The sequence below is a fragment of the Neolamprologus multifasciatus genome, chromosome 4 (assembly GCF_963576455.1).
Source record: "Neolamprologus multifasciatus chromosome 4, fNeoMul1.2, whole genome shotgun sequence".
In the NCBI taxonomy this organism is placed as follows: Eukaryota; Metazoa; Chordata; class Actinopteri; order Cichliformes; family Cichlidae; genus Neolamprologus; species Neolamprologus multifasciatus.
This window is the reverse complement of record NC_140442.1, coordinates 14672246-14684991: the sequence shown is the minus strand read 5'-3', so window position 1 is coordinate 14684991 and position 12746 is coordinate 14672246. Positions and strand designations below refer to the sequence as shown.

The 12746-nt window shown below is 42.4% G+C and overlaps 1 protein-coding gene across 1 annotated transcript; it reads right to left on the bottom strand.

Moving 5' to 3' along the window:
* Nucleotides 1–1207: 1207 nt before the first annotated feature.
* On the bottom strand, nt 1208–12157 carry tfap4 (transcription factor AP-4 (activating enhancer binding protein 4)). The gene is made up of 7 exons (XM_085157922.1): nt 11645–12157; nt 8423–8588; nt 8226–8324; nt 7939–8109; nt 7698–7847; nt 4150–4317; nt 1208–4066 (listed from the first exon to the last, which is right to left on the bottom strand). Exons 1-7 carry the CDS (start codon nt 11731–11733, stop codon nt 3908–3910), a joined length of 1002 nt encoding a protein of 333 aa, XP_085014048.1. The 5' UTR covers nt 11734–12157; the 3' UTR covers nt 1208–3907.
* Between the last annotated feature and the right edge of the window lie 589 nt (nt 12158–12746).

Sequence of the window (12746 nt, the reverse complement as noted above, 5' to 3'; positions counted from 1 at the left end):
TGGACTTTTTGGTGATTAAAGGAGGCTGGTGGGAGAAGCTGGGGTCCAGAAAATAGGAGCCCTGATTCCCAGGGAGAACAACGTCCACAATCCACAGATTGTGAGGCACACAGCACCTGGTCCATGGTGGTGTTGATTTGAGTGATGGGTGGAGGTCCAGTGTTTGCTGGTGAACCACCTCTGTCAACTCTTGCCTCTCTCTCGGAGGGCATCCCTGCACAAGTTCGTGCTGGAAACCCTCCTCTTCCTCCTGTTATACTTTTGGCTTGGCCGAAACCAGCTTGTCAAAGCAATCTGGGAGGATGATGATGCCATCAGAGGAGTCTGAGGAAGTCTAGCTGGTGACCTGAGGCACAGGAGGAGAGTATGAGGACATTTACAGACGTTATAATATGAGAAATTATACAACAACTTTCATATCTAAACAATAAGTGAGAAAGAGTCACCTAATCCAAGTCTTCTTTCTTCATATGGGTGTCAGTTAGGCTCAGTGGGTGAGCAGGGGACCACAGAAAACAGCAAAATCTATGCCCGTCAGATTTTCCACAGCAGGTGGGGCTGAATTGGAGACTTTGCCGGACTGATTCTGGCCCCCAGGCCTTATGTTTGACACCCCTGTAGTAGGGTGTACCCATGCTCTCAACGTGTCAATGACATTTGAAATAAATACCACATTCAACTTTTGTTGTTGTAGACGTTCCTGATTTTGGTTATTAACTAAATGACTGAGAACATCCTGATATGACACAAACAGCTGACCCCAGACACCAAAACCAGCAGCATCTCTAAAAGATGTGCGAGCGTGTGAACAAGAGGCTCGAAATGAATTGGCGAGAGACAGGATGACAACGGGAGATGCAGTCTACCGTCCCTGGTGTAAATTTTAACTGTTACAGAGAAGGTGGTCAGTCTTAATTTAGCCATGAGCAACTGAGCAGGGGAGGGAGGGAGGCTTGAACAGCCCATCCACCAATCAGAAACAGACACTTGTGCATCAACTCGACTGCTTGAGTAACAGCCAAACAGAACTGGAAATGAATCAAATTCAGCTGGTTATGTCACTATTTGTGTTAGAATAACTGTTACCAGAGAAACAGAAAAGACACGCAGAAAGCCCAGTGTTTACAAAACAAAGTACAAACTTTATTATTCTGTCTTTACAAAGGCACAAGCCTCTTTATCCCCAAAACGTTTCTCTTTAAAAAAAAAAGAAAAAGAAAAAGAAAAGAAATAGCTTCTTGATGACCATATCCATTGATGGGTCTAACAAAAAAAAATTAAAAAATTAAAAAATGGGTAGAGGAAGGAGAACAAGCGGGAAAATGAGAAGAGAGATCAGACATATCAACAGATAAACAAAGACAGCATAAAAACTGCAAAAGAATGTGACAGGACAAGATGTAGGAGGACTGGACATGGAGGGAAAGGGGGGATACACAGCTGTGCGGTTTTTACTCAACTTCAAGAGCTTCAAATGAGGAGATGCTCCTTCATATAAAAAAAAAAAAAAAAGAAGAAGCAAACTCCTATATAGTACAGTAAGTGCTTTGTAATCTTGACCCTATTTAGTGGAACCCCCTCAAAGCCAACCCCACTTCTCCGACCACCTGATATGTCCGCGTATGCTTCCTAACACTCGAACCAGAGCGTAAAACCTAGATGTGAATAAACCATGTCTGGGATTTAGCGAAAAGTGACGGCAAAAAATAATGAAAGCAAGCTCCACAAACAGAAGAGCATGCAAACTTTTTCCATATCCAGGAATCCCCTTTCCTATCAAGAGAAGCACTCGGAAACAACCCATCATTTAATCCTGCTTATTGCAGTGCAGCTGACATCAATAGTTTTTTCTTTAAAGGGCAATTCCGCGATTTATCTGTGCAGCGGTTCGAAGCTCCATCTATGCACTGACCAAGGGGTGAGGAGGGATGCGTCAAAGATGCAACTGATCTTCTGAAAAATGAACTGTTAAAGGAAATTTATGCAATGCTGACGTCTCTTTGTGGCTATATGTATATATATATATATATTTGTGTGTGTATATATTTTTGCCAATCAACTGGCTTTAAGGGGCTAAAATATAATAAAATCTACTAGTAACCAGAAATCGCATTTTGAATACTCTTTCAGGACCATATGAATGCAACCTGTTTTAAAAAAGCATAGTAAAATAAAAACAAAGTATGACTGGGAATATACAGTATTCCAACACAAACCAGCTGGATTGATCTGATAGCTCGAAACAAAAAGGGGTTCCAGCGGCTACCAAATGATGCGGGTAAGAGAAAAAAAAAAAAAAAATAATAGAAAAATAAAACTTCGCTCAACCCCAGGGCTGTGTTAAGGCTGGCTTCACAGTGCCTCCCTGCACCTGCTATTAGTAAGGCATGCTGCTGCCTCTCTCCGCTACATGTCTTTGTCAATCTGTCCGTCAACCAAGAGTTCCCGGCAACAGAACAAATAAAAATGTAAGCAGAAATATGTAAAAAAACAAAAAACAAAAACAAACAAACAAAAAAAACATGGTACATTTTACAGAAAATGCACTAAAGGATAAATATTCAATATAAAGAAATGCATATAGACTGGGCATTTTCCTCATATTTTAAGCATATTCTGCTTTGATACATATCCCAAAACAAACAAACAAAAAAACAAACAAGCAAACTACACTGGAAGGGGCTAAATAGAACAAGCTCTTAAGATCGAGCAAACGAGTGATTGTATTCAAGTTATATTTGCACGTGCAAGAATTTCAAGGCAAAAGCGGGTCTGCTGCAGACTGCCAGAGTCCGGAGCACCGCTAAGCCTCGCTGATTCAAAACACTAAAAGAGACACATATGTGACAGTTACTCAACAGGGGCCTAAAGAATAGCTTATTTTAAAAGCCATGTGTTTTTAAACTCAGAAAGGGCAGATGTCAGGAAATGCGAAATTTAAAAAAAGAAATTTAAAAACTTTTTTTTTTTGGTCAGGCCACGAGTAAACAAAATAAGTCATGTGGGTCAAGATATGTGGGTTTACTGGGATCCCAGCCCAGCAAAAATGGCAACAAACAAACAACATGAGAAGAGAAATAAAATAGCGTTTTGAACCAGTAAGTGCACTCTCTTTTCGAGCTTCGCTTCATTTCCTGTGAGCACCAGTCAGCCATGAAAAACAGCTTTGAAATTCTCATCAACCTGTTGTTAGAGCACTCTTAAGAAAAACACAGCATGAAAAGGTCGACTTCACAAAAGTAAAATAACACATTCTCTCAACACAAAGCCTAAAAGGTGGAACTTTAGGACAGTCTTTTTTTTTTAGCTCACAGTGTCTCTCCATACAGCTCAGTTGGATCGGGAACGACGGAGGTTTAAAGGATGTTCAGCTTAGGGGGGAGAAAAAAATTGCTCTGCTGCAGGGGGTTTTGACGCTACACCAATGGGCTCTTCATTGACTTTGTCTCCTTTTTCGGCTTCAGGGCCGCACAGAGAGATAACAGTCCTGGTAGTTAATGGAAATGTTTAGTTGACATTCGAAAGTTCTAGTATCCAGTAAAACAGAGCATTTATAGTCAGTGAAGTAGTCGCTCTATTTGTCTTTCTATAGTTTAACGAAGAAAGCTTGTGTAAGTGAGTGAATGAAGGATCGGCGCTAGACATAAGCAGAGGAAAGGAAAAAAAAACAGAAGAGACTGCATGTGTGAGTGTCTAAGTGTAAACCATAAGGGCTGCCTATCACGGTACAACATGACGTGTATTGATTAAGAAAACGAAACAAGTGCTTCAATCTAACTAGCAGACTTTTCCACCGAACAAGAGCGCTGTGAGTTTGTAGGCTCCCGTAGCCCTGCTCTGCTTGGGGCTTGTGTGTAGGTGTGTGCGTGCATGTGAGTGTATGGTACGTAAGACGTCAGGGATAAACTCAAGGCAGTGAACAGTCGTCCGGCCCGTCGCTGTTTGAGGCTGTGTCTGAGCCTGCCGCGTCAGAGAGGACACGTCCTGAAGTGACGATGACCGCCCTCCTCTGCTCTTCCTCCCCGGCGCCACCCTTCCCCTGGGTGCCCTCAATGTGCTGGATTGCCTGAGGGACACACAGAGGCAACAGATGTCAGTGAAAACACCCCCCTCTAGTGGTGGGATATGAGGCAGGATTTTGTGCCTTACCTGAACGATGGTATCCAGGTTCTGTCGAGATGTGGAAACTGTGTTGATAACTGATGCTGGGCCCATGGTTACCACAGTAACATGGTGGGACTGAGGAGTCTGGACAGGTGCAGGAACAATGACTGTAGCGTGGTGTGTAGGGGCTGGGGGAGTAGCAGGGGCCAACACCTGGTAGAAAGGTGCAATCACTGTTTATTATTCTCATGTCATCACTTCTGCAACCTCAGTGCACTGAAGGCACATTTTTAACCTGCACAGTTTACTATTAACATAAATTAAATTTGTACATAACGTTAGCAGTAATACAAAAATACAACCCCAACTGCAAATAAGTTAGGATACTGTGTAAAAGGCAAAGGAGAAGAGAATATATCATATCAGTTGTTTAAACTTAGACAATTAAGGTCATTTTGATTTTCATGGCAAAAACTACCTCAAAAAAGTTGGGACAGGAGCAATAATAAAAGTGGTACTATAAAAAAAGAAAACTTGGAGGAGCATTTTAAAAATAATTAGGTTAATTTGCAGCAGGTCAGTAGTATGACTATATTAAAGAGCATGTTAGAGGGTCAGAGTCTTTGCAGAGGATCACCAATCTGCAGAAAACTGCAAAATCATCAAAATAATGTTCCTCAATGTTAAACTGAAAAAGACTTTGAATATTTCATCATCTACATCTATTCTGAGATTCTGGAGAAATCTCTGTGCGCAAAGAAGACACGCCCAAAAATCAATACTGAACACTTGTAATATTCAGGCTCCTGGGCAGCAGTGCATTGAAAACAGATTTTGTCATGGAAATCACTGCATGGGGTCAGAAACACTTCCAGAAATCACTGTCTGTGAACAGTTTACGATGCTAACCAGAAATGCATGTTGAAGCTCATTCACTCAAAAAAGAGGCACATGTGAACATAATACTGAAAGACTGCAGTCTTCTTTTGACCAAAGCTCAATTAAAACTTACAAAAACTTTGAAATTTTTAGCTCTCCGTTAGAGAAATACAAGAACCGATGCAGAGTGGGAACAGACAGTTGAACCTTTGCTAAAAAGCTACAAAACGACAAAGACCTTTTACCAAGCTTTACAGATCTAGGGATGGAAGAGTCTCATCAAATCATAAAAAAACATTAAGCCAATTTCTCTTGGGGAGTTTATAAAAGAGTGTTTTGTGGACTGTGCTGTGCTAGCATACCCCGAGTAAAGAAAAAAGAAAAAAAAGATGCAAATCTGACATGGAAAATGTCAGCCTTCTGAAGTGGATGCAAGAAAAAGGGACTGAAATGATCCCAGAACTGAAATAGGTATCTCTGCATTGTATTATACACCAGGCGGTGTTGTGTAAGTAGATGCTAAAAATGAACCATATCATTGTTAAAATAGTTAACTTGATGTGGGCAAGAGCACTGTTTGTTAGGCTTTTGGAGGGACGTGAGACTGAAAATGGTGACATAGGCTACCACACAGCTGTCAGGTGGCTCAGCTTGGGTAAGAGTGTCGCACTTGAGAGTAAAAATTCAAGAGTTTTATGTGAAGAAAGGCAAGGATAATTCAGAGCGCTCTTCAGGAGAACGGAATACAGTCTTACATTTGTTATGTATATGACTGCACTAATGAATGAACTAAATACCAAACTGCAAGACAGAGCAATTTGCACATGAAATGTAAAGCTTCACAAAAAGGTTTCATAAGAAAGTTGCAGTTTCTTTCAAGCCGATTTGGGAACACCATTCTCACTTACATGTCAACAGTGAAAGAAGCCATACCATCAGCTGATCCCCTCAGCTGGTACTTGTCCACGTTAGGAGCCCTGCATAATGAATTTTCAAGGTGATTTGAAGACTTCAAAACACTTGAGAGTGAAATGCACATGATTTCAGCTCCCTTCACTTGCAGTTTGAATAATGGATCCAGTGATGTTGAGCTTGAACTCATTGACCTGCAGTCTAATTCACTACTGGCACAGCGCTTCAACTCAGTATCACTGCTGGATTTGTATTCTTCTCTTGCAGGTGAGAACTTTCCACACATAAGGAGACAAGTGACAAGTGTTTTGCAAAAGTAATGCATATTGTTTACACTTGCTTTTTGCTGATCGAGTAGTGATGAAGTTGGCGCATAGTTCACATTTCAACCGCCTAACATCTACACTTGCCTGCAGCATTTTATAAAAACATAAAATTAATACTGAGAAGAATTAAGTTCAACTTCTTGGAGCTTGCTCATAGAGGGATGTTTGATTGTTTCGAGTCTTTACCCTACAGTATAAAGTGACTTGTGGGGACTGTTGTGATTTAGTGCTTTATATAAAAACCCTAAATTGAGCTCAATTGACATTATGAAATAAAAACTATGACAAAGCAGAGATAGGACTACTGAGCAGCTAAACTCTTATATCAAACAAAAATGGGACAACATGCTAACCCAGAAGTCTAGCCCCTGATCTCCTCAGTTCGCAGATGTTTATGGACTGTTAAAAAAAACAGAGAAGATGCTGCATAGTGCTAAACATGACCCTATCACAATTTTTTTTTTTGAGATGTTAACATGATAACAAGTTAAAATGCAATATTAAAGTGAGTCATGCAATGCAGTCCTAGACTGTTCAGTAGTCATGATGGTAACAATACAGTAAATCACACCTGAATTAGCTTTAGTGTTACTGTAATTCTGCAAATTCATACTGATATTGACTTGAGGTTACATTACACAGCTCTGCTTATGGAGTCACAAAGTGTCATATGACTAATGTAAAGGGCATCAATCATCTTTTACTGCAAAAGCCACAAGGAGCGGATAGGGCAGACATCAGGCGATGATTGATTTGGCATCATGTTCAGTTAGGGTAAGCCTGCAGTAACAGGATGCTGCAGCTATCAGGGCTGGAGACGGCACCGGCAGAAAGACGTGTGAGCGGCTCATTTAACACACTGTAAATCTGTCTGAGCTGCTGACAGCTCTAACTGTGGACATGGACAGGACTGTCATGTCCTTGTCCACATGTCTTTGTGAAATCTATGGTAGATTCTGAGATTAGTCTAGCCGCGTATGTGTGTGTATTTTTAGAAAATGCAACACACTTTGACATAATTGACTCAAAGTCCATAAAAAATTTACACGCTAAGGAGGGGGAAGGGGGGAAATCTGGTGCCTGCCAGCTGATGAGTTTAGGCTAATGAGCCAAAAATAAACACTTTTTTGTGTGTCAAATTCAAGAGCTTGCTGCACATGGCCTCTGTATATGTTAAAAGGATGAACAAAGATACAGAGGGGAAAAAGGAAACGCTGAGCTGAACAATGAAGACAAAAGGTCTAAATTTTTTATCCTATCATTCCGTCAACAAATCCAAAAACATTTACCTCAAAGCTAAAAATTTGTCTAAAAGGCCAGATTTTTACTCTTGATTTGATTTACTAATCATCTGTGTCAAAAAACGGTTTAAATTCATTAGGTTGTTTGAAACACTGAAACAAGGGGATTTTTCTATATCAGTGAAAAGCATACATCTTTAAAGTATATCAGTCAGTGATATGCAGATGTTTCAACCTGTGGGCTGTGGGCTGGAGTGAGGTCCCTCTCCAGCTGTTTGTGCTGCTGCAGACGGACAAGGCTCTGCGTTTGGGCCTGCTGCTCCTGGAACTGCTGGGTGATTGCCTTCAGCTTCTCTGGGTACAACTGGGCATCCAGGGACCGCATCTAAGATGCAAAAAATAGGATAATATTTTTGAGTTCAAACCACAGCAGTCGGTGGAATTTCAAACTCCTGAAACTGCGTTGTCGTCGTCACCTGTTCTTCCAGATTCATCCTGGCTGAACGTTCTTTCTCCAGCTGCTGTCTCAACTCGATCATCTCCCTTCTTAAGTCCTCGGTCTTCTCCTCCTCCAGGATGTCTGGTGAGCCAATCCCTTCGTCTTTCTCCTCTGCACGCCTCCTCTTGGGGGAGGAACCACTTAACTCCTAGAGAGCGCAAACAGAAATGTGAGATGTGCTTTAGATGAATGCTAAGATTGATGATAGTGAAAAGACAGCCAACTCCTTTGCAAACAGTCTGCATGGGCAGCGCACTGTTTTACCTGTATGATTCGTTTGAGCTGACTGTTCTGCTGCAATAAACGTGTCTTCTCCTGCTCCAAAGTAAAAATGTACTCTGCCGTCTGTTGCAGGATGGCAGCCTGAAGAACAACATTACAGTTTGGTTATGAAAGCAAGTTCAGACCCTTCCAGCTCCAGCTAACTCATCATCTAATTTAAATCACTGTTTATGACCCACCTTGCTGAGTTTCTCTCCATCGCTGTGTGGGATGAGTGTTTTAAGTGACTGGAATCCAGCATTGATGCTCTGCATACGCCGACGCTCGTTGCTGTTGGCGATCTCTCTGCGGATTCGCCTCTCTTGGTCCCGGGCTGTTTCTGGGGTCAGAGGAATGTTGGCCAGGCTAGGGGGAGAAGGGAGAGGCAGGAAAGCTATTAGGGAAAATGTACAGTTTAAGAAGACTTAAAAATAAACCAATGGGTGTTAACAAAAAACATTTACTAATATGGTGCTGATGGCACACTCAATGGCCACAAGTAAACTAATGCTAGTTTAATCTTTTTTTTCCAATCTAATCCAATCTTTTTTTTTTGGTCAGTCCAGATTTCCTCAATTTGCTCTTTCTTTTCGTACTTCCGTTAGCACTTTCCTTCATTTCTCAGAATAACTTCAAAAACATCTCAAGGTTTAGTGTGGGGAAATTATTAGTGGTCAAGTTAGTAAACTAATTGCAAGCACAGACAAGCCTCTCCCGATGGTTTTTGTTGGAACTACTTTATACCCAAGAAATAGTTCCAATAAAAACAGCTTATGCCATGGCACAGTTTGCTCCACTCTTCACCAATGCAGTAAACCTGCAGCTGAGTTAAGTTTACATATACCAGAACTGCATTACATAAGAAATTATCTGGACACAGGAGGAAAAGCAAAAAGCTGACAGCATTTGCTCCCCTTGACATCAACTGTTTTTTTGTTTTGTTTTGTTTTTATGTGAGCTGACTCTTTAAAGTGTGTATTTATATCACCAAAGTGCAGAAATGACTGGCCTGTTCCTGTGATTACACACGTATTTACAGCAGCTTTGTCCTTTCAGCTCACTAGCAACTACATGTATCATTGCTAATAACTGAAATTGTTACAAACCTATGAAAGATCACAAGTTCTGTTTATTTGAATTGTTAGCACGTGTTAGAAGATATGTCAATGTTGCAGCAGCATATAGTTTATGAACATTCCAATATTTAAACTGTGAATCAGTGCATTCCACATGGTTAAATTCAGTTTGAGGGGGAATTCTAAGTGAATTTCCTCTAACATCCTCAGTATCAAACACTATCTATGGGACCCTCTCTGAAGCCAAGCTCTTATCTGTACTGACTCAGCTGCCTTAGTGCAAACATTGGGAACAATTGTGCAGATGCAGATTAGAAAAGCAGTGTCTATGTGTGTATACACAGACACGCACACACACATGTGTAGCACTGCAGCAGCACATCCAACAAACAGATCCACTGCCAAAACATGACCAACTGAGCCTGAACTTCACAAACACAGGCCACTTTAGAGCCTGAATTAGAGTGAGTTTAGGCTTAAATCATTACCCAAGAAACTAAACAAAGCTCAACCAACAGGCTGATTAAAACTGATCAAATTGAAATATGGTTCCACAAATATCTTCAACATCATTTTCCGATTGCCTCCATCACATCCAACCCTTAGCAACCTCTCTTGTCACTCCAACCCTCTGCATGCAATCTGCTCACCTGGGAGGTCCATCTTTCATCTCCAACCTATCCACTATTCTTCCTCTGCACATGCCCAAATCATCTCAACCTTGCCTTTCTAACGTTGTCTTCAAATTCTACGAGTTCTACAAATACATTAATAACCACAAGTTGCTTTTCAAGCAAGAATGACAAAATGTCTCAAATATAACAACCTGGACATATGAGTTTTAAAACTGTTGTGCAGATAAAATGTAACAATAAAACTATAAGTGATCATCATTTTTAAAAAACTGCTATATTTTACAGATCCAGGGATTTAAAAAAGTTAAATAATAACGAACTGTGTATTTTATTGCTGAATAAATGTGACTTTACAACAAGAACTGATACAAATTTTAGTCATTCTGGCTTTTATTAAGTTATATTTGAGTGATAAGGATTTTAGAGTGTGCTCACGGAGTCAAAGTCTAAAGAAAAAATGTGCCAATTTTCGCTTTATTTTAAATTTTAAAAGCATTTAAAGTTTGTCTGGGTAAAGTTCCGGCTTTCCTTGCGGTGCACCAATTCCCCGCAGAAAAGCGGACTACATTTCCCAGACTGCCCATGTCACTACCAGCAGCAGGAGCAACAGTCGCAGATCCCTCCGCCTCCTTCTTCAAACAGGGCTGCGGACGTATCGACGGGCCTTCCGCGACATACACACACCCCCTTATTAATAACGCCACTTTTAATTTTCCTGCCTCCCCGCGAAAAGCCAAATGTCTCCTTTTACCGAACAAACCCAACGGGAAACGTATTTTAACGTCCCCCAAACACACTTCCTTCGTCCTCACAGTGCCCGACACCACCTCCGCGTTCCGAGCAGACTTTCGTGTCCTCCGCCATTACAACAATGCGGCAGGCAGCATGGCAGAGGTGCGGGATGAAACGACGCAGTGGAGGCGGCTCAATAGCGTCAACGGGAAGCGCAGAAACGCCATTTAAACCACCGCCGCCTAAAACAGGGTCGAATAAGACAACAGCAGTGCTTTTTTTTAACGTTTGGAGTGAATGAAAACAGGGCGCCACAAACAGGAAACAAATGCCAGACCCTCTCACCCCCTCTCTCATCCACTCCCCCCACCTCCATCACTTTTTTGCACAAGCCACAAGCATGGCCGCACTACCCACAATAAACTTCGGCTCCCTGCGAGCGAAATCGTCAACCCCCACGAATGTGCGAGGTGAAAATAGACCCCTTCACACACCGCGACGCCCGCTAGCTCAACTTTCCCTTTCTCATGTAAATTTAAGTACACATAGGCCACGGGTGAGGGATTATTTAAGCACAAATAGGTCGGGGATGCGCTGAGCGAGTAGCAGCGTGGTGTGCACGGAACCACGTGGTTTATGTTTGTTAGCCACAAAATACATCGATTTTGCAGGCAAAGATGCAAAATAAAAGCACGCAGAGGACCCCGTGGACACGGCGGGAGCTCCCCGCGTGCTCGGTCGCCCCTTGATCTCGCCGTTTGATGTTAATTAATGCCCGCAGCTCCGCGTGAGAGGGTCGTGTACACAATAACACATCAGACCAAGCGTGTTGCCCAAAACCGACATCGCTAAGTGCGCGGTGCTCTCAGCAGATGACTTGATGGTGATAATAGTGATGATGACGGTGATAATAATAATAATGATAATAAAAATAACAACAGGCACAGCATGTCGGGTGAAACGCGCGTGGCATACACACCTACAAAGACCACCAATCACTTCTTTCTCCGTTTTCCTGAAATGTTGCAAGGAGGGCACCTTTTGAGTTGGTACCATGAAATACTCCATGCTCGCCTCTCGCCAGTTTGGTGCCCCCCCTCCCCACCACCAGCAGTTTTTAAGGGGAAAAAAGAAAAGCAGCAAACAGTCTCCGTGGTATAAAAAGGGAAAAATTATGACGTTAGTGGGTAAAAATCCCCCGTGATCCGATGCGGGTTAAATCCACAGAGGAGATATGAATGCCTCGTCCGTGTAATGTAGTACTTTGAGGCTGCTGAGAGTTGTAATGTTACTCGACTTCCAGCTGATGGGGTTCCCTCGTTGTGTGTGGCGCTCTACCTCTCTCTCTCTTTCTCCCTCCCCTTTGCTTTCTCCCTCTGCATGACCGTGTGTGTGTCTGTGTGTGTGTGCGCAGCTGATCGGATGGCTTTCAAGGCGGGAAACAGCTGGTAGGAGTCACACACTGCACTACCAAAAGCCTCCTTCCGCAGAGAGAGAGAGAGAGAGGGGGGGGGGGGGGGGCTGCGCGTAAACAAAGGACTATTTAGCGCAGAAATACACCGACACATGTGGAGAGCCATGGAGGGAGCTTAGAATGTTTAAACCTGGGGGGGCATTTACAGCTGATCTGTGATCAGATCTGCCGTCACAGAGCTGGGCTGAATCATTAATAGTTTCCCGTCACATGGCTTGAATCGGTTTAAATATACTTTGTGTAGAGAGGGGCTATGATTTCAACATAAATAGGCTTAAAAACAAAACAAAACACAACAACATTATTTTAAATTCTTATTTTATAACCCAAACGTCAGTGCACCGTGACAGCTCGGGCTCATGAGCAAATAAAGAGCGGGACTACTACAGGGGTGGACAATCCAACAGCTGCGATAAGGGAACAAGAGGGATCAGCTGACGAGCTGGCAACGCTGCACAGCAACAGCGCACCGGGGAGGGCTTTTAGGGACACACAGGCACACACACACACACACACACACATACACACACTGAATGTTAATGTTGTTCACCATTTTGGGTGTGACAGACCCACAGTGGAAGCACGGGAGGCTAAATTACAGTAACCT

Bases quoted from the DNA above. Each gene is read 5' to 3' on its own strand.
- tfap4 (XM_085157922.1), bottom strand. From the start codon at position 11,733: ATGGAGTATTTCATGGTACCAACTCAAAAGGTGCCCTCCTTGCAACAT. The intron at 8,589-11,644 runs GTGTGTATGCCA...TTCTCCCCCTAG, and splicing joins GTGATTGGTGGTCTTTGTAG to CCTGGCCAACATTCCTCTGA. The intron at 8,110-8,225 runs GTAAAACAGTGC...TGCGCTCTCTAG, and splicing joins AGCTCAAACGAATCATACAG to GAGTTAAGTGGTTCCTCCCC.